The sequence below is a fragment of the Myotis daubentonii genome, chromosome X (genome assembly GCF_963259705.1).
Source record: "Myotis daubentonii chromosome X, mMyoDau2.1, whole genome shotgun sequence".
NCBI classification, from domain to species: Eukaryota; Metazoa; Chordata; class Mammalia; order Chiroptera; family Vespertilionidae; genus Myotis; species Myotis daubentonii.
The window spans coordinates 52,418,252-52,444,319 of NC_081861.1; the positions used below are offsets into that span (position 1 = coordinate 52,418,252).

The window sequence follows — 26,068 nt, forward strand, 5'->3', positions numbered from 1 at the left end:
AGAGCACCTCGGGCCAGGGACTGTGCCTTATTTTCTGTGTCCCCAGCTCCTACTACATTGAATAAAATTAGCATTCATTATTTTTAGTAAATGAATGAATGAAACTCTGTCCTAAATCCCTGGTGCTACGGTTTAATTAATATTAACTCATTATGTCAATCCTTTATGAACTTGAATACCATTATCACATTTCCCCTTTAAACTTCACTTCTTTTTGTTCAATAATTCTTTTTTTAAATATATTTTTATTGATTTCAGAGTGGAAGGGAGAGGGAGAGAGAGATAGAAACATCAATGAGAGAATCATTGTGGTTGCCTCCTCCATGCCCCACACTGGGAACAGAGCCTGTAACCTGGGCATGTGCCCATGACCAGAATTGAACCCAGGACCCTTCAGTCTGCAAGCCAATGCTCTATCCACTGAGCCAAACTGGCTAGGGCTGGCTCAATAATTCTTGTTTCCTTAATATTTCCTCACCTATATTATATTTTTATAAAATATTCTTTTGCCCAATATTAACAGACAGGATTTTCATCTACCCAAGAACAATCTCTGAGTCAACATTTTGTAAACTGTTCTCAGATGTGTTGATGAGAAGACTTAGGACAAAAGAAATAACAGTAAAACAGAAAGATAAGAGCACAAATTGTTGGAGTATCTACTTGTTAAACTTGTTCTCAAACCTAAGAAATAATATAAATCATCTTTTAACAGAGAACCCTGTTAATGCTACATGAGAACTGAGCCAGAGAATCAATATAATTATTAGAAGAAAAATAATAAAGGTCCAAATGAGTCTTAGCACACAGTTTAAGCAGAGATGGAATAAAATGCATTTTTAGCCCCATACACATACAAAAGATGAACAGATTTATAAATATTATAAATAATGGGGAGCAAGTCTTAGGCAATTAAGAGACCACAAAGAAGCCATGCTTACAAGCAAGAATGATTTTACAATAGTGAATTAAAGGTTTGGTTAGCTGAGACACCCCATGACAGATATTACTCCCACCCCCATACACACCATCCACTACCATACCTTAGAGAGTGCAAATATGGACTGAAATTCCTTGCTCTTGTTATATTTAGCTACTGTGATTCAGTATCTAAGTGTGTGAAAGTGAGAAACAACTTTTTTTGCTCTCTCACCCATGATAACCGGCCCTGGTCTCAACCTGGAGACATTTCTTATCATGAGAATATATGAATTTGCTCATTTATTATGGCGATCCTTAGTATAAGGAGGGGTTCTGCTGAGGTCCTAACCTTCCCTAATGTAGCCACAGAAAACTTGCCTTACACTTATGGCCTCTCATATCCAACTTATCTACAGATACCCACAGAAAATTAACACATACATTATTTCCTTCTCCACACAGTGGTACACATTTATACATACACATAGACACACAGACAGAGTCATCCTCAGCCACTCATCCATGCAAAAACACATACGCTTATATATAGTGACACATGCATATATATGAAAATATACCCACTCTCAACTCAGGCTCATAAAGATATTTCTCTTTCTCTTATATTCATACTCACACTTGTTCAAAAACAGCCAAATGCCCATTGGTAGTTATGTTGAGAGGGTATCTGTCTTGGCAGACAGAAGTGGGTGTCAAGTGGGTGAGTAGACAAATGCCTGTGAGAAGGTAGTGGCTGAGAGAGGAAGGGTGGGTGGATGACAGAGTGACTGAGTAGGAAGAAGGACAAGCAATCAACTATGATAAGATTCCAGAATATCATATTTTCCAACCTTTTAATTCTCATTATGGCTTTCCTTTGAACATTCTCCAAGTCTCATATCTTCCTTCTTTGTCTGGCAATCTTTAGCTTTCTCTGTCTCAGTCTTTCTTCGTGTGTGTGTGTGTGTGTGTGTGTGTGTGTGTGTGTGTGTGTGTGTGTGTTTTACTTTCCCATAACCAAAAGCTAATCCTAGTGCCAGGTAATATTTTTTAACAACAAGATCCCTGATGTGTAAATGTAACTGCATTTAAGAATTATTTGAAGTAATGAATTTGTGGAAATGTAATGAGAAAAAGAAAATGTGCTTGTTTATTCCTTTTAGGAAATTCCTCTATTCCCCCTGGGTTTCATCAGCTATATTTTTGGCAGGCTGTGGGCATGGAAATGTGAAGACATCACTCTCAAAGAGAATTATAATAATCACATATGATTTATACAGATGTCACAATAGGGTTAGGAAGTTGGAAAATCCAGCAATCAAAATGGATAGGCACTTAAAATTAAGGACATGAATACTTTTGCTAAAACTCTGATTTTTAACATTATCAGTAGTTCACAGGAGATTTTTTCAGACTGCTAAAGAAATCATAATGGCAATACAGATTTATATCTTATAAGAACCAAAACAAGCTACAGATACTGGTATACTTGCTGCATATCCATTTCAAATATTTAACTCATTTGGATTTCTTAAACCCTGAACCCTGACTACGTGGGCTAGACACTGAGGAGGATACTGAAGAAAAGACCTTGTGACTTGCCTCAAAGAATTTATGGTATAGTTGGTGTGTGCTGGAGTGGCCTTGTGGGGTTTAAACCGAGCACTAAAGAATAGGTTGGATTGTTAAGCAGGCCAAGAAAAGAGCATGAGAGTGAAATTTCAGAGTTGGAAAAGAGAATTGTATGTTTAGCAGATAGTTAGGAGGCTACCCTGGGTAGATGAAGGTAGCATGTTTGAGAGTGGAAGGGGGAAAAGACAGAAAGGCAGCATGAGGACCAAGTTGCACAGGACTCAGAATATCAAGTTGAGATCAAGCACTGATAGAGAGCCACTGGGACCTCTTTTTATAAAGCCAACATTTACTAATACAATAATATCAATCTTTTCTAAGATGAGAAACTCATGTGACAATGAAAACTCTAAAATGTGAAGCAGTTTTATAGAAAAGCAGCACAAATAATGAACTAATTTATATACTGTGATTAGTAAGTAAAAATAGAAGTAATGGAAAAAAATAACTACTTTGATAGGCTTTACTACTATAATAACTGTCATAAGCACAATTATTCTTTGAAAGTGAAGAATTAATTAAACCACTGGTAGTCTTCTGAAGGCATGTAAGTAGACTGGACAATTAAGTAAGGATAATAAACTATACTAAGTATCCCAAACCCTCTAAACCATTTTGAATACATGTTAACTAGCTACTGGTTATTCTGATCTTGCACCTATTACATAATGGTTTGTTTATTCTTTATTGAACAAATAAATATTAGAGAATACTAATCCTAAGCACAGATGTTTGTACAGAGTTATAAATGCCAAGAATTAAGCTCCAGAACCAAAAAGTGCAAATAAATACTGTATCAGTTACTGGCCAGAAAGTCAAACCCATATATATATGTATTTGCTATCATTCTTCCCCTTCTCCTGTAGGACTGCTGTGCTTCCCTCAGGCCAGGGAAGTATGCTCAAGGCTATCTCCCCCATAGCTTCTGACAGCTAATGTTTTCCTTTCTCCTTGGAGAAGAATCAAGTAGACTAAGGGGATAATCCTAAATGCTTTTCTAAATTAACTCAAAAAAGTGAGTATATGTGACACTGAAAGTCAGATTTTCTCTCTGTTTTATGTGGTGAACTAATATCCTTTTACACCTGGCACCAAACCAAAGTGACCCCACCCATCCACACACACATAAGCAGCACTTCCCTCTCCCTCCCCAAATCCAAGATGTTCCAGACAATATAACCACACAGTTGGGAATGATTCATATGTTTCCACTCTCTGTCCAAAAATGAGCATAAAGAGTTTCTACTTAATTTATAATCAGATTTTTCTGCACATTTCCTAAAAAAATTAAAGGGGAATGATTCAAAATCTGCACTTTCTCTAAAAATTACTGATTAGTTACAGACTAAAGTATATTTTGGTAAAATATTTTTGTGTTCCATCCATCCCTAGAGACGAGGGCCATAGCTGCACGATGCCAAATATCTAATCCATCATCCAATGTTTTCATGTTTTAGATGTTTTCAAAAAGCTGGTGTTGTGTAGATACAGGCTTATTATATCCAGTCTTTTGTTATCTCAATAATACATATGGATACAGATTTTTTTCTGTTTGGAATATTTCTCAAGGCCAATGCCTTATTTATAGTTCTAACACCTGCAAATATTTGGCAGAGATTGTTCCATCCTCTCCATATCCCCCATTCTCCCTGAAACCCCACCCCCATCTCTTGCCATTATGAAGCCATAAGTTTATACAATATGTCCTTTCCTTGATGCTGTTAATTGTCTATCTGTGTGACCTATAAGATGTATAATTGCTGGAGCATAATGTTTAGTTTCAAATCACATTTCATGGGGAAAACTTAAGTCTAAAATAAAGTGGCAGCAGGCTGCAGTACAAAGGATCCTTAACTCATGGTCTCTAGAGGAAACCGTTGGAGTAGCGGTTGCCAACTGGTGGTCTGCGGACCACTGGTGGTCCATGAGGTCTGAAAGGTTGGCAACTGCTGGTCTAGAAGCTTAGATCCAGTTCCAATTTTGTGACTTTGACCAAATTGCTTAACCCCATGGTTGGCAAACTGCGGCTCGCGAGCCACATGCGGCTCTTTGGCCCCTTCCTAAGCCTTAGGAGTACCCTAATTAAGTTAATAACAATGTACCTACCTATATAGTTTAAGTTTAAAAAATTTGGCTCTCAAAAGAAATTTCAATCGTTGTACTGTTGATATTTGGCTCTGTTGACTAATGAGTTTGCCGACCACTGGCTTAACCTATCAAACTCTCAGTTTATACCACTTTAAAGTGTAGGGCTTCAACTAGACCAAGATCAAGGCCTAACTTCTTATGATTCTAAAAATTGAAACTAATAAAATTATTCTTCTCTGCAGAAGAATTTTTTATTATTGACAGTATTATAAATGTGCCCCAATTTCTCCCCCGCCTATGTCCCCCTCTTCCCAGGCCCTGCCTCACCCAAGGCCTTCATTGCACTATTGTCTGTGTCTATTGTTTATGCATATATGTATACTAGAGGCCCAGTGCAGGAAATTCGTGCACTGGGGGAGGGGTGTCCCTCAGCCCAGCCTGCACTCTCTCCAATCTGGGACCCTTGGGGGATGTCCGACTGCCGGTTTAGGCCCTGCAGAATCGGGCCTAAACAGGCAGTCGGACATCCCTCTCACAATCCGGAACTGCTGGCTCCTAATTGCTTGCCTGCCTGCCTACCTGATTGCCCCTAACCGCTTCTGCCTGCCAACCTGATCACCCCCTAACCACTCCCCTGCCAGCCTGATCAATGCCTAACCACTCCCTTGCCAGCCTGATCAATGCCTAACTGCTCCCCTGCCAGCCCAATTGCCCCCAACTGTACTCCTCTGCTGGCCTGATCACCCCTAACTACCTTCCACTGCCAGCCATCTTGTGACCACATGGGGCAGTCATCTTTGACCATATGGGGGTGGCCATCTTGTGCGAGGGTGTGGTGGTCAATCTGCATATTACCTCTTTATTATATAGGATAAGTTCTTTGGTTAATCTCTTCCCATCTCCTCCCCTCCTCTGAGATCTGTCATTCTTTTTAATGCATCCATAACTTTGGACCTATCTTGTTCATCTGTTTATTATGTTCATTAGTTTCCACTTATAAGTGAAATCATGTGATATTTGTCTTTCTCTGACTGGCTTATTTCACTCAGTATACTAGCACCTTGAATGAAATAAACATAAACATTGAACTATGTACAAATTTATAAATATTAGATGTAAATAATGATCAAAAAAGGCATAAACCGTCTGGCTGGTGTGGCTCAGTGGTTGAGCATCGACCCATGAACCAGGAGGTTAGGGTTCAATTCTCGATCAGGGTGCATGCCTGGGTTGCTGGCTCAATCCCCAGTGCAGGAGGCAGCTGATCAATGTTTCTCTCTCATCAATGTTTTTATCTTTCTATCCTTCTCCCTTCCTCTGGCTCTAAAATAAATAAAAAACATTTTTTAAAAAGGCACAAAGTATTGTCAATGTGACTACTCTCAATATTGCTTGCCACAAATGACAGAAGAGAATACGTATATTATTCTGAGTATTGCTATCCTATCCAACATCACAAATTTTACCTAAGTTACATCAACTTTTCCAAAGCATGGCTAGAGGAAACTCTCCACCCACTTCTTGCCTTCCTTTCATCCTATCTAGATCTTCCTTAGAGCTTGGCTTATATATTCAGGCCCTATTTAGCAGTGGTAATCTGACTCATTTACACATTTTACTTGTCTGAAAATTCTAAGAGAAGTTAAATGACATGACAGGCAGGCAATGGGAATAAAACAATTTGCTGGATCTGACATTTTACTATCCGCATGAGGTAGTAGGGCTTTAAAAACAGGCATTTAGAGTTGCACATAAATATATATGGCCCAACAACTTTGGAACTCTTTCCACTGAACACAAATGAAAGAGTAAGAATTTCCAAGGCAGGACTGCAAACAAGTGCTTCAGTCCATTAACCACAAAAATGAACGCTGGCACAAAATCTGATACTGGATTAAATATTTATGGCCTTCAGTCTAAATGTTTAGTTCAGGTATTTGATCATTCCTTCTGACTTCATGGTACACTGAAGTTCCTTTTTTAGGAACTGTTAGTCTGTTTTTTTGTTGTTGTTGTTTATTTTAATTTTGTTGTTGTTGTTGTGTTTTTTGTGTTTTTTTTAAACCAGGCTTAGAATTAGCCCTGTGTTAAGGGCTTGATGGCAATTTGTAGTGGCCAGTGCCAATTTTCTTTAGAGTACTGAGTGTGCAAACATATACTACTGTTCTCCACAAAGATCTCCCACCTACAGAGATCTACTCAGACACCTCCACCCATACCTACACAGAAACACACCAAACCTTCCCATTGCTATACACATAAATAGGCAAATAAGCACAAATGCTAATTATGGCACACCTACACAGGTACTCACATCCTTAAAAGAAGAGGTGGAAAAAATCATGGCAAAGATATGTAGTGTGTAACGCGTCACTGAAAGAGGAAATAGAGTGCTGTTTCCCTGGATGTACTATTGGTGTAGTGGGCAATAGGCCAATTCCCCCAGAACTGGCCAGACACAAGCAGATTTATACAACAGATGAAATAGGTTCCAGTGAGAGCTAGCAGGTGAGTAGGTTATTCCTCATGACAACTTGAAGTTAACTCACTTTTCATATAAGTGACCCATTTTACTAGTGAACTTGCCTCCCACATAACAGTGTACAAAGACACAAAGTTGTGTAAGGGATATTTCCCAGATCCCTTACCTTGAGTTTCTCAAATCGATCATTCAGGGACGCAACCTGATGGTCTCGGTGACGCCCCACTAGTTTGCATAAGGCACAGATCAATTGGTCATCAGATACACAATACATGTTCACTTTCTCATTCTCATGGTCCAGGCAAGTGATCCCTCGAAGATGTGTGTCTGGCACTGGTTCCACCAGGCGGTGGCTGGTGAAAGGCTTCTTGTTGGGGTGTGTAGCCCTCAGGCAACGATCACAGTAGGAGACCTCACACGTGATGCATGTTTTCACTGCATCTCTTGGTGGGTCCTGTTCACAGAATTGGCAAGCAATTCTCTCACTAGACATGGTGGTACTGGGCCTATAAGTCCTCTCCCGGCGGCTCTCACTTGGGGAATTGGGCCCACTGACTGAAGCCTTCTGAAAGCGGTCAATAATGTTCTGCAGAGTCACATTCCTCTTGAGGCCATCCAGGCCCCGGTGGTTGAGTGAGATAACATATCTGCATGTAGGACACTGGAAAGCAGTAATGGGTTCAATGGATTCACCAGAGCTGCAGCTGGAGACCAAGATGCGGTGGGCACAGCTGAAGCAGAGACTATGAGCACAAGGGAGCAAAAGGGGATCTTCAAATAACTCTAGGCAGATTGGGCAGGTCAATTCAGACTCCAGGGTTTCCATCTTTATTGAAAATAATCCTGCTGAGGCATTAAGAACCACAGAGGCTGGGCTTTCACCTGCAAGGAATACAAAACAAGAGTCATTAAGCATTTCCAAGGGAAAAGTGAATGTAGTATAATTCTTCACTAACCAATGGAGACTTTACATACTGGATTCCCCAGGGATGCTGGAGTAATAGGAAAATGATTCAGGAATTAATCAGAAAGGTTTTATCCCCCTTCAAACCTTGTTTCTGACAAATACTTCAGTTTATTTTTCTGCACTAATAAATAGAACTAGTGGCTACCTCTGAATCCTGGTTTACTGATTAACATTAGTATTTAGGCTCACAACACTGGCATATATCATTCTCTCACATATTCTCCACTGACATTTCTTATCCTCCATGACTATGACAAACCTGAGGCCCTGAAAAACTCTCAATCTCCATTTTCCAATATTGTTCTCCATTCTACTTCAAGGTAAAATATAGAGGCTGCTCCTATTTCACATCTAGTGGAAGGAGAACAAGGCCATATTTCAAACTAATTCACTAGTTCTTGAAATGATTCCATTCTAAGAGCCTGCATAAAAAGAAGAGAGAGCTTTAGAAAAATGTAGTTCTTGATTGCAGGATAATAAGTTTTTAAGAGTGTGGATCTGAAGTACTTCCTACAAACACATATGGAAATTTCTGTTTTGTCCCATTTCTAGTATAATGAGGTACTAGAGCCAAAATATGATAGTTTTCATTTTCACTTTCTTCCTTCACCTTCAGAAAAGTCTTCATTTCATCAAACTAAATGATCAATGATTTCAACTTACTCAGCAATAGTTGCAGATCAATAATGAAGACATATTACCTTGTGGCTTCAGTTGGTTTTTAACACCTGCTGAACTGAACTAGCACAAGTCTGCTATGAAGCTCACCTCCCCATGTGTCTTTTCATACTTCCTAAAATATAACAAGATGCAAATCAAGATCTAGATATAAATTAGCAAAGTGTGGAGCGAGAAATTTTCAGATCTGGTAATCTTCATTTTAGTGTGCATCAGATAAAAGAAGTCACCCAACTAAGAAGAAACTAAGCTCTTGGTCAATCTATCTCTTCTTTCACAGGCACTTCTGAGCTGAACATATAGATACTTGTTGCCATAGTTTTTCCATTAATTAAAATCAACACACAAAAATATTCTAAGCTAGCCTTAACTAAGGAACAATGTAAAATATCTTATTGACTAAAAGTATTAATCCTATTTATCCTTTTGCTTTTGAAAAACTTTTTGTTCATCATCTCTCTACCATTGGAGACACTTATCAGGGCATGAGAACTTTATTCTGCCATTTACATTTGTTCAGATTTGGTCATCTATCGGAGATACCCACATAACCTTCTCACAGGATACTTAAACTCTGAGTACAATTATACCTTCTGCAAAAGTACAATAGATGTATCCCTAAAAGCTGTTTCTAAATCAAACCTTTTAAGTACACTGAAATAACTATTTTTTCAGAAATATATAGGCCATTGGTGTAAAAGTGAAGAATCTTTTTGTAAAATGGTCACTCTCAGTTGGTTTGGTAAGTTTGTATAACCACTTTTAAAAAAAATGAGACTTGTGGTATTCTTATCTTACAATTTACAAGTGCTTGAAAATTGTTGGCTAGTATTCTGTAACATAACATCTATCAGCATCCACATATAGAGATAAAGTAAAACAATTAAAATGTACATATATCATAGACTCTTAGAATTGGAAGATACTTTGGAGATGATAGATTCCAACTTCCACTCAAGGCAGGAGTATTGTTTTTGATAGTTTCACTGCTCAATTCAACATATCCATAAGTGAGCTTGTTATTTTCCCCTCCCTGAAACACACACACACACACACACACACACACACACACACAACCTGTTCCTCTTCCAATTTTTTCTATCTGGTGAATATCACCATCCAAGCTAGAAAACTAGAACTTCTCTCATTTACATGTTTATCACCTCAACCACCGGTAGCTTCCAGAATATTGTTTTCTTTCATTTACTTATCTGTGTCTCCAGCTAACTCTCCATGCTCCTTGAGGGCTTCAACTATTTCATATTTTTATTCAAAGTATGGAGCTTCATACACACTAGGTATCAATCATTGTTAAATAAAGAATCCCTTAAAGTAGAAGTTAGAAAGGGACCTAGCATTTATAGAGCACCTCCTATATTCTGAGTCCTGTGTTAAGCACTTCACACACATTATTTCATGAAATTATATGAAGAAATCTGTGAGGAATGTATTACTACTATATATGTATTACTAGAGGCCCGGTGCACAAATGCGTGCACCAGTGGGGTCCCTCAGCCTGGCCTGCGGGATCGGGCTGAAACTGGCTCTCCAACATCCCTCAAGGGGTCCCGGATTGTGAGAGGGTGCAGGCCAGGCCAAGGGACCCCAATGATGCACAAAATGGGCTGGGGAGAGACATGGGAGGTTGGCCAGCCAGGAAGGGACTGCAGGAGGGCTCTAGGGCATGTCCGGCCCATCTTACTCAGTCCCCATCAGCCGGACCCCAGCAGCAAGCTAACCTACCAGTCGGAGCATCTGCCCCCCTGGTGGTCAGTGCACACCATAGCGACTGGTCGACCCATCGACTATCTGCCCTTTGGTGGTCAGTGCACATCATAGAGAGCGGTTGAGCAGCCTTAGCATATCATTAGCATATTATGCTTGATTGGTTGAACAGCCAACCAGTCAACTGGACACTTAGCATATTAGGCTTTTATTATATAGGATAGTTAGGAATTTGGGGCTCAGCATTGTTAAGTAAATCAACCAAGAACATACATACACAGAGTACTGTGTCACCATGCCTGTGCTCTTTTCCCTACACCTCTATTTCAATCATCTCACCTCCTTCATTGAACTTTATCTTGACTATTTACAAGAGGATTTCTAAACAGCATATTTCCGCTTCTATTTTTGTCTCTGTGTCCCTCTGAGTTTCTCTGAATCTGCCTCTCATTCCAAGTCTCTTACAAATTGTATCTCTTTCTTCTAGGCCTATCCCCATCTCACACTGCATTTCTATTACTGTCTCTTCCAGAACTGCATGTCTGCATTCCTTAAAATCTGTGTTGGAAGCTACCTGGGAGGATCAAGTACAGCCTCTCACCAAAATGACAATTGGACAGGAGCATTTTTGAAAGACATGTCTATGTACTGAAAACTATATAAAACAAATACCACAAGTATTCTAAGTCTTAGAATGGTGTTGTATAAATACTGTACTGAGGAAAAGCTCATTGAATTTTCCTAGAATCCTAAAAATTGTTCCCATGTGTGACACTTGAACTTCACCATGAAATTAAGCTTGGTAAAGTATGGTATGGGTCAGGATTGCCTTAGATAAGATCAAAATAAGATTTTTAACCAGGGATTGCTGAATTTTCTAGAACTGTTTGAAGAATGTAATGTGTATGTCATATTGCCCAGGGTCATACTTGTTTGAAAGTAGCAAAGCTAAGATTCAGACCCAGAATACAACTGAGAGTTCAGAAATAAACTCATAGCCCTAACTGGTTGGCTCAGTGGATAGAGCGTCGGCCTGAGGACTAAAGCATCCCAGGTCGATTCCGGTCAAGAGCATGTACCGTGGTTGCAGGTATATCCCCAGTAGGGGGTGTGCAGGAGGCAGCTGATCAATGTTTCCCTCATTGAAGCTTCTAACTCTCTATCCCTCTCCCTTCCTCTCTGTAAAAAATCAATAAAATATTTTTTAAAAAAAAGAAAGTAACTCGGGGAGGAAACCAAGATGGCGGCATAGGTAAACACCGGAAATTGCTGCCTTGCACAACCACTTCAAAAATACAACTAAAAGACAAAACGGACATCATCTAGAACCACAGGAAGGCTGGCTGAGCAGAAATTCTACAACTAGAAGGAAAGAGAAAAGCACACTGAGACTCAAAGGAGGTGCGGAAGTGCAGAGGTACGGAGGTGCACACGGCAAGGGCTGGCAACTGAGGACGCAGCAGTCTTTCTGAATCAGGAGGGAGTCACAAGCCCCCGACTGCTCTGAACTCCAGTTCCACGTGAGTCTCTGGGGACCCAGACTCATACAGGGAGAAACTGGACTGTCTGGCAGTGGGCAGAACTCCGAACTCGAGGGTGGCTTTCTCTCAAAGGTGCTTGCAGTGATTGCCGGGACACTGAGACGCGGGGCCCCTTAGGGCAGGGCTGAGGATCAGCCATAGCTGCTTATTCCTCCCTGTTGATTCCCTGAGATCCCGCCCCACACAAGCTGCGGCAGAGGCTTTGCATATGAACGCCCTGGCCCTTTGCAATCTGAAAATTACCTAACAAACCGCAGCAGGGCCAGACAGACCCAGAACTTCCAAGAGAAGGCCCAAGGCCCCACAGCAGCTTGCACGGTTTCACAGCTGGGCTTCATTTGGGCACCTCCAAACCCCAAACAAGGAAGGGGAATCTGCAGATCTCTTCGTAGCTCCTGATGGGTAGTCTCAGGCAGAGGCTAAATTAGCACCTCCCTAGATCCAAGAGTCAGTGTATCCAGTGGTCAGAGTGGGACCATCCAATTACAACTCCTCAGATCCATAAGGGACGCACTCAGGGGGCTGACTCAGTGAGCACCAAAGCCCCACTGAAGCAAGTCTTGCCTCATAAGGGTGTCTTCAGCACAGAAGTTCCACCCCCCCGACACAGCTGATTCTACAACCAACAGGCCTGGAGGTCAATTCCTCCCAGTGATACCTACAACAATCAAGGCTTAACTACAACAAGACTGTGCACAAAGCCCACAAAGGGGTGCACCTCAGGTAATTGGGGAGGCTGAGCCACTGGGCCCTATAGGACACCTAGCCCAGAAAGCCACTCTACCAACACAGGGAAGCATAAAAAATGCGGAGACAAAGAAACAGGTCACAAATGACAGAAATGGAGGAAAGCAAATGACTGGATATAGAGTTCAAAACCACACTTTTAAGGTTTTTCAAGAACTTTCTAGAAACCGCCGATAAATTCAGTAAGACCCTCAAAAAGTCTGGTGAGACCGCCAATAAATGTAGTGAGACCCTCAAGAAATCTAGTGAGACCCTCGAGGTTATGAAAAAGGACCAACTAGAAATTAAGCATACACTGACTGAAATAAAGGATATTATGCAGAGTTCCAACAGCAGACTAGAGGATGGCAAGAATCAAGTCAAAGATTTGAAATATGAAGAAGCAAAAAACACCCAACCGGAAAAGCAAAATGAAAAAAGAATCCGAAAATACGAAGATAGTGTAAGAAGCCTCTGGGACAGCTTCAAGCGTACCAACATCCGAATTATAGGGGTGCCAGAAGAAGAGAGAGAGCAAGATATTGAAAACCTATTTGAAGAAATAATGACAGAAAACTTCTCCTACCTGGTGAAAGAAATAGACTTACAAGTCCAGGAAGTGCAGAGAACCCCAAACAAAAGGAATCCAAAGAGGACCACACCAAGACACATCATAATTAAAATGCCAAGAGCAAAAGACAAAGAGAGAATCTTAAAAGCAGCAAGAGAAAGACAGTTAGTTACCTACAAGGGAGTACCCATACGACTGTCAGCTGATTTCTCAACAGAAGCTTTGCAGGCCAGAAGGGAGTGGCAAGAAATATTCAAAGTGATGAATGCCAAGAACCTACAACCAAGATTACTTTATCCAGCAAAGCTATCATTCAGAATTAAAGGTCAGATAAAGAGCTTCACAGATAAGGAAAAGCTAAAGGAGTTCATCACCAACAAACCAGTATTATATGAAATGCTGAAAGGTATCCTTTAAGAAGAGGAAGAAGAAGAAAAAGGTAAAGATACAAATTATGAACAACAAATACACATCTATCACAAGTGAATCTAAAAATCAAGTGAATAAATAATCTGATGAACAGAATAAACTGGTGATTATAATAGAACCAGGGGCATAGAAAGGGAGTGGATTGACTATTCTTGGGGGGGAAAGGGGTGTGAAGGATGTGGGAAGAGACTAGACAAAAATCATGCACCTATGGATGAGGACAGTGGGGGGGGGTGAGGGTAGGAGGGGGTGGGAACCGGGTGGAGGGGAGCTATGGGGGGAAAAAAGAGGAACAACTGTAATAATCTGAACAATATAGATTTAATTAAAAAAAGAAAGAAACTCATATATTTATGGTCAATTTGACTTTTGACAAGAGTTCTAAAGCCATTCAATGGGGAAAATAATAATCTTTTTTTAAAAATGATGCTGGCACAAATGGATATCCACATGCAAAAGAATAAAGTTGGAGCCCTACCTCACCCCATACATAAAAGTTAATTCTAAATAGGTAAAAAATCTAAATATAATTGCAGAAACTATAAAACTCTTGGAAGGAAACATAGGTATAAATCTTCATGAACTTAGGTTAGGCAAGGGTTTCTTAGATGACACCAACTGCACAAACAACTAAAGGGAAAAAAAGATAAATCAGACTTCAAAATTAAAGATTTCTGTGCTATAAATGATACCATCAAGAAAGTTAAAAGACAACTCACATAATGAGAAAAAAGCATTTGCAGCTCATATATGTACTGTAGGTCTAGTATCTAGAAATATACATAACTCTTACAACTCAACAATAAAAAGACAAAAAAATTAAAATGGACAAGGATTTGAATAGACATTCCTTAAAACAAGATATAAAAATGATCAATAGGGATATGAAAAGATACTAAACATCATTAGCTATTAGGGAAATACAAATCAAAACCACATTGAGATACCACTTCATACTCACTAAGATGGCTATTATACTACTTCACACCCACTAGGATAGCTATAAGTTTTAAAATATAGCAAATGTCAACCAGGATGTGGGGAAAATGGAACCCTCATACACTGTTGATGAGAATGTAAAATGATCCAGCTGCTTTGACAAATAGTTTGGCAGTTCCTCAACAGGTTAAATGTAAAGTTACTATATGATCCAGAAAAATTGAAGACATACTCAAAAACCGGTACACAATGTTTACTGCAGCATCTATAATAATAAAAGCATAATTTGCTAATTAGACCAGACAGCTGAACGACCTTCCAGATGTCCTTCCAGATGAAGCCGGGGCTGCAAGGGCTGAGCCCCTTGTATGAATTTCGTGCATCAGGCCTCTAGTTATTTATAATATCCAAATGATGGAAACAACCCAAATATCCATCAAGTGATGAATGGATAAACAAATGTGGTATATCATATAATAAAATAGTATTCAGCAAGGAAAAGGAATGCAGTATTGATATGTGCTACTAAATGGATGAATTTTGAGAACATTATTCTAACTGAAAGAATACAGTCACAAAGGGCCTCAAATTCTGATTCCATTCATATGAGATATCCAGAATAGGCAAATCCATAGGAACAGAAAATAGATTAGTGGTTGCCAAAGGCTTGGGGGTTGGTGAGATAGAGTTACTGATAATTGGTATGAGGTTTCTTTTGGGGATGATGAAAATGTTCAGAAATTAGTGGTGATAATTGCATAACTTTGTGAATATACTAAAGACCAATGAATTGTACACATTAAAATGGTGAATATTATGATAGTGAATTATATCTCAACTTTTAAAAGTTTCAAACACAAGTCTGACTCAGAGTATGAACAGTTAACCACTATAATATACTGTCAACTATGTAATTATGTAGTATTTCTAAACTCTCTTGGATTGCTTTCTCCTTTCAATTGTTTTCCTAGGTAAGTGAATCCCTGTCTAGGTTTTGTAATATCCTGGGATATCTTTAATGATCAAAGGGTGTTATAAAATTCTCAGTTCCCAATTGTATTAATTTAAAAAATATAAAACTCCTAAAAATATTTGACTCCTATATCACAAAATACTTTTAGGAAGTATGGGGGTATGGTATGACAAAAATAAAACAGTAGCAGAGTGTTGCAACTTTAAAAATTTGTGAATCACCAACTTATGCAGAATTAGAGTTTGCTAAGAATAAAGACAGGATGTGAACCTGATAGTGTGATGCAATGACAGGTAATCATGAAGCATTTTCCAGAAAACACAATGGTTTGTCATAAAAATGCATTGATAAAATGTCTGGGAGAGCAGAACAATTGCCATGATAAAAAACAAATGCCCACGTCAACATACACTTATTTGTTGCCCTCCATATAATTTAGTTGATTCCGCTCATTAAATAAGTATGTTCATGTATTTGCCCTTGCTCTATTATGAAATTGTTTATCCATGGCTTATCTTCACCCTGAAAAAAAAAAGTTGATGAGAATAAACTATAAGAAGGTATAAAGCTGTGTGAGTAGGTAGAAATAGAAAAGAGGAGTTTAAAAGCAGGCGATTGAGATAAAAATAATACATTCTACATTACAAAATGAAAAGACTGATTTCAGCATCACCCTTCAAATCCAGCATTTACTAGTAGTTAACTTTGATCAGAAAGAGAACTCGTAATCTACAGAGCATGGCTCTAGGCTTTCACTACCTCCCTGAGGAGCCATGGTTTACCCTTCTTCAGAGAAAAGCCATGAATATGAAACCAAGTCTGACCTCTGGGCTGTAGAATGAGGACTGGGCTGAGTTGTAAGATTTGTTTAAGAAACAAAATAATATAGCCCTTGCCAGTCTTTCTCAGTGATTACAGCATAGACCTGCAGACTGAAGGGTCTCGGCTTCAATTGGGTCAAAGGCATTTACCTGGTTGCCTGGTCGGGCACAGTGGGAGGCAACCAGTCAATGTGTCTCTCTCACATTGATGTTTCTATCTATGTGTCTCTCCCCCTCCCTTCCATTCTCTCTAAAAATCAATGGGAAAAAATATCCTCAGGTGAGGATTAACAAAAAATATACACACAAATTGATATAAAATAAAGATTCTTTAGGATATTAACATTAATGTCCTATGAACTCTTCCTTAAGCACATCTACACAATGGAATACTACGCTGCAGTAAAAAAAGAAGGAATTCTTACCATTTGCAACAGCATGGATGGAACTGGAGAGCATTATGCTAAGCGAAATAAGCCAGTCAGAGAAAGATAAATATCACATGATCTCACTCATTTATGGAACATAATGAACAACATAAAGTGATGAACAAAAACAGATCCAGAGACAGAGAAGCATTGATCAGACCGTCAAACCTCAGAGGGAAGGTAGGGGAGGGTGGGGGTAAGGGGGAGAGATCAACCAAAGGACTTGTATGCATGCATATAAGCCTAACCAATGGACAGATACCAGGGGGGTGAGGGCATGAGTGGGGGGTGGGGGGCAATGAGGGGTAAGGACACATATGTAATACCTTAATCAATAAAGAAAAACAAACAAAAATACAAAAGATAAAAATGCTAGAAACTGTCTCCTTGTCTTCAGGAATGATCAAATAACATCAGGCTAAGTCTTATGTTTCCTTAACTGTAAAATGTCATTAAAGTTGGGCTAGAATCACCAGATGATCTCTTTAAGATGCTTTCCAGGTCTGACATCCTTTCATTACAGAGATCTTGCTATCTGTATCACATAGAAAAGACACCTTGGATTATTGAAAACTGGCCCCTCAAAATTCAACTCTTATTTATTAGTGTGACTAGAAAGGCTGACAAACAATGGACATCATCATGAAAGAAACTGAAATAAACAGAATGCATTTTTTTTTCTTTTTTTTCTTTTTTTGGCTAAAGCCAAGGTGACGAAGGGCAGTGGCTGGCTTTGTCTGCTGTATGTACCTCAAGAAAGATATAATGGGTGTTCCAGAAGACAAATAAAGGGGAGGGGAGTTACATAGGAGTATAAATGAGTGAGAACACCTTTTGGAACTGAAAAAGAAGACAAAATCCTAGAATACTATTAACAGGGAGAAAAAACTCTCGAAACTCAAACAAGATCATTTGGGAACATAAAAGGCAACCAATACATAGAATTTTCATCCGAAAAGGATAAAGACTGAAAATAGAAACCCCTCAAAAAGAGGCTAGATGATCAGTAAGCATAAATAACAGTAAGAATCATCTTACATCTGTGTACCATTTTATACTTTTCAAATAGTTCCAAAGCGATTATCTCATTTGATCCTCATAATAAAGCCTGGTTGTAGTACTGACTCTAAGATGAATTAGCTGAGTGATTCTAGGTAAGACATTTAAACTCTTTCGGTCATAGCCTCCTCACCTGTCAAATCACAACTACCTGCCCTACCCATTTCACAAGCTCTTGTGAGGATCAGATGAGAATAAAATAATTAATTTGCTTATAAAATATAGTCTCATCATACATTCACAGATGACAGATATGAAATGCATTATTAAGGAAAACAGTAATTTTTATTATTTGAAAAAACAAATTTCGTTACCATTTAGAATAAATATAAATGTCCTACCATTGATTTTATTTTACTTTCTTTTTTATTGAATTTACTACAGGCCTGGTGCATGAAATTTGTGCATGGGTAGGGTCTCTAGACCTGGCCAGCGATCAGGACCAATCTGTGGGGCAACCAGTGGGGTGATCAGAGGGCCCCCACTGGCACCTGCCTTGACCAGTCTGGTGCCACCTGCTCACTGACCCTGCCCCCTGCCATCGCCACCAGTTGCCTCCCTCTGCAGGGTGATCGGGGTGGGGGAGGGGGCCTGCTGGCACTGGCCTTGGCTGGCCTGGGGCCTGCAGGCTGGGGACAGCTCCTGTGTTGAGCGTCTGCCCCCTAGTGGTCAGTGTGTGTCATAGCCACCGGTTATTCTGCCATTTGGTCAATTTGCATATTAGGCTTTTATTATATAGAAATGGGGTGACATTGGTTAATATAATTATGTAGGTTTCAGATGCACAATTCTATAATATATAATCAGTATATTGTATTAGGTGTTCACCACCCCAAGCCAAGTCTCCTTTGAAAATTCATCCCAAACACATAGTTGACATGTAGAGGACATTACACTCCACCACAAGTTTTCTAGAGGACTATGCATCTGATTGTGATATTCATTATACTCATATGTCTCTCCTGTGAGACTTGAGTTCCCTAAGGCAGGAACTGTCTCTCTTCTTTTCTCTTAAGCTTTTATCATGCTCAGAGAGAGCTCAGGACTGGAAGTTGATTACCAACTGACAGAGAGTGCCAGAGTCACTTCCCGTCTAATAGGTTATTAAAGCTTACTTAATATTTTATAGTATGTGGATTCAATGATATTGTCTTTACAATAATTAGCTCATAAATCCAATCATTGGTTATTTTATATAATATAGTCATCAAAGACATTAAAATGAATATCACAATAGCAGAACTAAAAGTCCTAAATCTGCTACAACTGCAAAAGATATAATCTGAGTAACCGAGAAACAGATTTGCCAAGGTAACACATAATTCAGGAATCCTAAGTACAATTCATAATACCTTTATCTTAATGCAGATCACATTGGCAATTGCAAGGTTCAAGAACAAATGGAGAATAAATTTAATTTAACTACTGCTACTAGTACAGCTTACCATCTATTCTAGGGCTGTTTTCCCAATCTCTGTTTTCCAATGAAATATCTGTAAATGTTTAAATGTGCAGTGGCACACCTGAATGGACAGGCACCTCTACTTCCACAGAATGAAATTGGCAATATATGTATATAGGGCATGCTATTGAATGTTAGGCTGAGAGGACCCCAAGTTCAGTACAGAAACAAGGGACAGAGAACAAAAGCCTATTTGAAATGAAACTTCTACTCCCCTAGGAACCACATGAATCCTAGCAACACTGAACAAAGGGCTATAGACAAAAGAATCGAGGATTCTGGACCATAAACCATTTTTCTATCTCTGGGCTGTATACATTCAGATATTTCACTGTCCTGCATTAGCATTATCTTCCATGCCCACACATTAACCCAGCAAATTGTAAATAATGGTATTTTCTTTTACAGGAGGATTTTACATTGTATAATGAGTTTGTTATCTGATCATTTGGTCTCTGTAAGAGGAAGATCCAGAGACTGGGGACACTGTTCTGTTCATCAACTATAGGAGTCTGACCTGCAGGAAAGAGGCTGAGACAAAGCCCAAGGTCAGGTAGTCAGAGCTCTGCAGAGAGACAGGAACCCAAGCAGGACAAGCCTTACTAAGGTTATTTCACTAACCCATTTAGGTTGAACCAACACCCTAGTGTGCATTCAGGTAAACCCCACATGGAGAAGGGAGTGGTGGGATGTTGGCACATTATTCAAAATCCCTCCACCTTCCATATTTTAAACATATGGTAGTTTTAGAAGCTTATAGGATTTCTAAGGAAAATGAAGAAGCTGGGAGATTGACTTTTGAAAAGATGGTGTCTGCCTATGGCCATGGAGAATGGGAAGATGAAAAACGACAAACAGTAGAAATAGCCACAGACCTCCAGTGCTCACAGAAGACATTCAACAGACTTTTACTTCAAGAAAAATGAAGAAAGAAATATATGTTGATTCTTGGGAAAGAGAAAAAATAAAAAGTGGACTAGCAGCCTGCACAGGGGGATAACTGGATATAAATGTCTAGTCTCAGGGAGTAGAGGGTGAGAAGAGGTAGAGGAGAGTATAAGTGGGATAAATGGTGATGGATGGAGACTTGATTTAGGGTGAAGAAAATACCATACAGTGTACAGATAATGTGTTGTAGAATTGTGCACCTGAAACCTGTATAATTTTGTTAATTAGTGTCACTCCAATAAGTTCAATAAAAAGAAAAAAATAAAGAAATTCAACAAGCTGAAAAAAAAGGTAGATACTATTATTATTTATAGGTGAGGAATCTGAGGCTCAGAGAAGTTAAGGAATTTGCCCAAGGCCTCATAGCTAATAGGGAAACTTGTTAGCATTATTCAATACAATGGCTGAGAAACACTTTTCTAGTCTTTTCTCCACCTTGCTCAGTGATTAATTCAATGCTTTTTGAGAGACTGGAAATACAGATCTTAGTGCAATAACGCCTTGGTCCCAAACTTTTAATCATCAAAAAGTGAAAAACTGTGAGCTTTCCTGATATATCATATGTCCAGTATCAATATGTTACATGTCATATTTTGATGATGCAAGGCTCTAAGTCAAGATATTCAGCTTAAGTACGGAGTTATTTTGCAAACACGCTGCCTCATATTCTCCTTTGCAGAGAAGACAAAATCTTAGTGCTAAATGGAAATGCAGCACCACTGGCCTCCACTAGCACCCAAATCCCATTGCCTAATAGCTAGGGAGTTACCAAAATCCATAAAGACTGAGTGACAGACACACCTGAGGCCAAGCAGGTACCTCTTAGAAAAGCCATTTGAGACACATTCTGTGACTCAGCCCTGTCTTTACCTGCTTTTTAAGGAGCTGTGTCCCAGTTGGAAAAGAGAGAACCTGAGTGCCAAGGAATATAGTAAAAAAAGACATTCTCACCTCTTCACCAAGCCAATGAGGTTTGGTGAATGGTAAAGACATACTCCTCCAGCAGTTTCCTTCTCAACTGTCATGGTGTCAGCAGATTTTATGGGAGGAGAGGGGAGGGATTGGATAGGCTGACTACCCAGAGCAATTTTTAGATGCAATTATGAGACCTCACTGGCACTGCTTTAGAATCTGCAAGTTGGAGCAGGTTGTCCTGCACTTAAAGAGAAGGGATTAACTAAACCAACTTCATCTGAATCAGTTTGCACTGTTCAGATGATACGTTTGTATAGCAATCAAGTCACTCTGATTTGTGGCAGTACTTCCCAGGGGGTGGCCATGCAAGGCACAACATGCAAGATGAGAAGTCCAGTAGTCAGGAAAGTAAACCAGAGAAACAATTGCCCCTTAATAGCCTCTACCCTACCCCTCACAGCCCCTCCCTGTCCTGATCCTGGAGCTGCAAGTAAAGAGGTAGGCCTCAAAGAAGCAGGAGGCCAAAATACTAGGCCAAGGCTGGGGCCTCGGCCCAGTCAGCAGAGGTCTCTTCACATTGTAGGCACTTAATAAATATTATTGACTCAACTCTACTAGATCCTAATCATGCTTATATAGCCATACCTAAAATTATTTATGCAACTTTTCAGAAATTAACTGCCCCCATAAAGGCAAAAAAAAAAAAAATGGGTGAGGTTATGTTTTCAGATCAGCCTGACTCAGATTGTTAGGTTGCAGTACATTAGATATGATTTAAGCCTCTACTTAAAATAATCACCATTACTCTGTATATCTAGTTTTATGTATGTTTCATTCAGTTGTTTGTGCATTAGGGGGGAAAAACAGACTTAGGGCCGAAGTATGGTGATAGATTTGGCTCCAGGGGGGCTAATAATGGCAAGTTAAGGTTTCCAGAAACTAGGGTTCCTACTTATACCCAGTCAATCTATTATACCAACAAAAAGGTTAATGAAGCACTTTCTTTGAAAAGTGTAATGCTGAGGTTGTATAGAACCCTTCCATCTTCCAAAGGCCAAGAGAAAGCTCACAATACCTAGTACACAATATTATGCCTTTTATACAACTGCATCAACTATGAAAGAAAGGTCAGAAGAATGTCCTAAGGCCATAGAGATAATGCAATATCAGATTTGGGATGAACTCTCTGATCATCTGGGCCCCTAGACCCATATTTCAACCACATAAATCTAGTTGTAAGGAACAATCAGAAAAATATAATTCACATTATATATCTACTAGTATATTAACTTAATTGATTGGGCAGGAATATATAAAAATAGTAGACTGGTTCCCCCTCAGGGCATGATGAGTGGAGAGGGTTGGAAGGATGTGAGGGTTAGGGGTAGAGTGGGAAGTAGGGAAGAGACTCTCTTTCTTCAGCATTTCCCTTCTATTGGAACATGACCAGGTAACTGATTAGAGTACTGGGAGGCAAAAGGATGGGGTTAAAGGTAGCCCTTATGGCCCAACCTGGGAATCAGAGGAATCAACTCTCCCACAGTATTTGTCTATTTACGTAGTCTCTAATATATTCTTTTATAAGGGTTCCTCCTCAGAGACACACAACCATCACTCAACACATTCCCCACACTCAGAAATCCTGAAAAAGGCAAACTGGTTGAGGAGCAAGAGACTGCATAGCTGGGAAGCTGGGAGTACACAGGGTGGAAGGGTGTGTGGGATGGGTAGGTTCTGGTGGGAGATTTAGGTAGGCAGGTAGATGTGTGATAAGGTGGAAGAAGGAAGATGTGTGATAAGAAGGAAGGTGAGTGTGAAGGTGGGTTGGGAAGTGTGAGAGAGCAACAGTGAAGAACACAAGGACCCCAGGATTCCAAATTACTGCTCTGAGGAAAACCTCCAAGAAATAATGTGCTACACACAAAGTGCTAAGTAACCTAAACCTTATCATCACCAAAACGTTTTTGTAAATCTTACTCCACAGTTATTTACTTAATTCTTACAAGCCAGAAATGGAAAAACACCATCTCTCCCAGAGTCAGTCACAGTCTGTCGAGTGTACATATGTAAGTTTCCCCTCTCCCCCGCTGAGCTGGTCTCAGAGCTAGGCCAGAAATAAGGAACCGCCCAGAGACTTGAGGATCGCTCCCCTGGCAAAAAAATAAATTAAGTTTCGCTGGGCCTCCTTGCCGGCAGGGTGTCCACGGCATCTCTGGCTGCCACAGCAGCCACCCCCGGCAGACTGGCGGTCGAGGGGCGCCGGCCAGGCTGAGGAGGCTGCCGGCCACCGGAGCGTGGGAAGGCGCTCGTGGGAAGGAGCCGCTTTACTGACCGCGCCAGGCCTGGCCGGCTGCGCGGGAGGCCTCGGACCGCCCCCGCCCGCACCCCGGAGAGCAAACTCCGTTCCAGGAGGGCAGCAGTGACTAGCACCCGGGCCCCAACAGCGCAAAGGGATACCAGAGCTGGCCCGGCGCCCTGCCGCCGCCTCGAGCCTCGCGGGCCCCATCGCCCAGCCCCGCCGAGCCCGGGAGCCTTTGGCCCGCGCCGGGCCCGGCGACACCTGAGAGGCAGCCAGAGCTGTGGCGCGCGAGCGGGGGCGCTCGGCCCCCTGAGGACCGTGGAGAAGGGGCGCATTTTACCCAGAGCGTTTCCGCGTGCCTGCCATCTCCTGAGCGCGCCCTAGAGCGCAGGGCGCTCGCCTGCTTCCGCCGCGAGATGCCTCTGGCTCTGGCTGCTGCGAGAGCTCCCGGGCCGCCGCCGCCACCGCTACCGCCGCCTCTCTAGGCCGCCGCCCGCCTTCGCCTTCGCCGCTGCCGCCGCGCAGCTGCTGGGATCCGCCCTCCTGCGCGCCCCGCCAGGGACAGCAAGGCGGTTGCGATGCTCCGGAGCCAAACTTAAGAGTTTTCACCACCTCAATCCAGGGGCAGCACCATGACACCAAGGCAGCACCACACTGTCATTTCCGCCGCAGCAGAGAAAAAAAAAGCAATCGCTTCGAAAAGGGGGTAGGGTGGGGGCAAACAGGGCTGGGACTGAGGCCCTGAGGGAGCACTGGGAAGGGCCCCAGCAGCAGGGGCACTTGGCCACCTTCCCAACCTCACCTTCCGACGTCCCCTCCGCTCCCAGTTCCCCCAACCCCTCCTCTGGAGGCGCATTTACTTGTTTTCTCCCTGGATAGTAGTGACCCAAGAAACCTGAGCAAGCAAAAGCAGCGGGTGGGTGGGGTTAGGGTTACTGCTGTACCTACCAGCTGATTCCAGCAGCCTTTTCTCCAGCGCCCTGTCATCTTGAAGGAAGACACACCGAGAGGGGCAGAGCCGGGCGTGTGTCCGCGCGCGCGCGCGCGCGCACGCGCACGCGTGTGTGTGTGTGTGTGTGTGTGTGTGCGCGCGCGCGAGGAGAGAGGAGAGAGAGAGAGAAAGAGAAAGAAACTGGGCGAAGAATGTGTGTGAAATGCAGAAAGCAGATTATGGCCAAACTCTTCTTCCACCCACCAGCCCCTTGGTCCCAGGAACCCTCAGGTTAGAACAAGGAAAAGGTCCTTGCAAGCGCCAATGAGATGAGAGCCCCAGTCCACAGCACAGGTCCTCTTATGAAGCTGCTCTATGCAAAGTTAACAACAGAGTAAAACAAAAATAGTGGAGGAGACAGAAAAGGGCAGACAATTGAAGGAAACCCAACCCCTCTTTCTTTTTACACAGGGAGAATGGCTGTTTTATTGGCCATGGTAAAAAAAAAAAAAAAAAAAAAAAAAAAAAAAAAAAAAAACACACACACACACACACAAAAAAAAAAAAAACTGTGGGGATGGATTAAAGCCATCAAATTAAAATAAAAAGTAGGGTTTCATTTGCACATTCCAATCCTTGATGGACAAAACAGAAGAATCCTTACTACAGAGGGCAATAGAATAGATGCTAGCTATCTAGGTATCCAATGTCCCTAAGAAGCTAATTGGTTCATCTAGAACCCAGAAACCTTTATTGGTATGAAGTACCTCTTGGCTGACCTGTCATTGGCTCAGAGACCACCTCCCCACTTACAAGGAAGATTCCAAAGGGAAGAAACAGGAGGCCCAGAGGAGATTAACTTCCAAACTTGTGGGAAATGGGGAGATGAAGGGGAAAGAAGCTAGAAAATGGGAGGAAACATCCCCTCTCACATAGACCTCCCATTACTGTGCATGTAAGCAAGCCCAGAAAAAATTAAGGTAACTCTGGGAAGCACCAGAGAAGCAGTAGTAATTAGGCAACACCCCTTTTAAACAATGTGCTGGAGAACACTGAGATGGAAAGGGAGGCAAAAATCACAACCAGGCTATCCTGATGAAAGTCTGGCCTTAAGAGAAGTAAAAGTTAGAGTCACACCAAAAGCACAGGCAAGGGAAGCAAAATTGACAGGCAGGACTACATCAAACTCGAAAAATGTGCAGCAGAAGAATCAACAAACTAAAAAAGGCAAGAATGGAGAGAAAATATTTGCAAGCCTTATATCTGATAAAGCATTAATATCCAGAATATATAAACAACTCCTATTGGGGGGATGAGGGGACATTGGGGGGATATGGACACATTTGTAATATCTTATTCAATAAAGAAAAAAAAACAACTCCTACAAACCAATAACAAAACAATAAATAAACCAGTTAACAAATGGGCAATGGAGTTGAATAGATATTTCTCCAAAGAAGACATAGATATACAAATGACCAAAAAGCATATGAAAAGATGCTCAACATCACTGATCATCAGGAAAATGCAAATCAA

General features: G+C 41.0%; 1 protein-coding gene across 8 annotated transcripts in view; it reads right to left on the minus strand.

The window, feature by feature from the left end:
- The window catches only part of MID2 (midline 2), a 122,079-nt gene extending 97,401 nt beyond the window's left edge, over positions 1-24,678 (minus strand). For 3 of the 8 annotated variants that reach the window (XM_059679630.1, XM_059679627.1, XM_059679625.1), the window contains exons 1-2: positions 23,942-24,416; positions 7,287-8,002 (exon numbers count right to left, since the gene is read on the minus strand). In XM_059679630.1, coding sequence (XP_059535613.1) covers positions 7,287-7,946 — 660 coding nt within the window. In that variant the 5' untranslated portion in view covers positions 7,947-8,002; positions 23,942-24,416. Of the gene's footprint in view, positions 1-7,286; positions 8,003-8,788; positions 8,881-23,941; positions 24,422-24,549 lie in introns of those variants that run through there. The other 5 variants (XM_059679632.1, XM_059679631.1, XM_059679629.1 and 2 more) reach the window with 4 other exon arrangements.
- Positions 24,679-26,068: the final 1,390 nt, after the last annotated feature.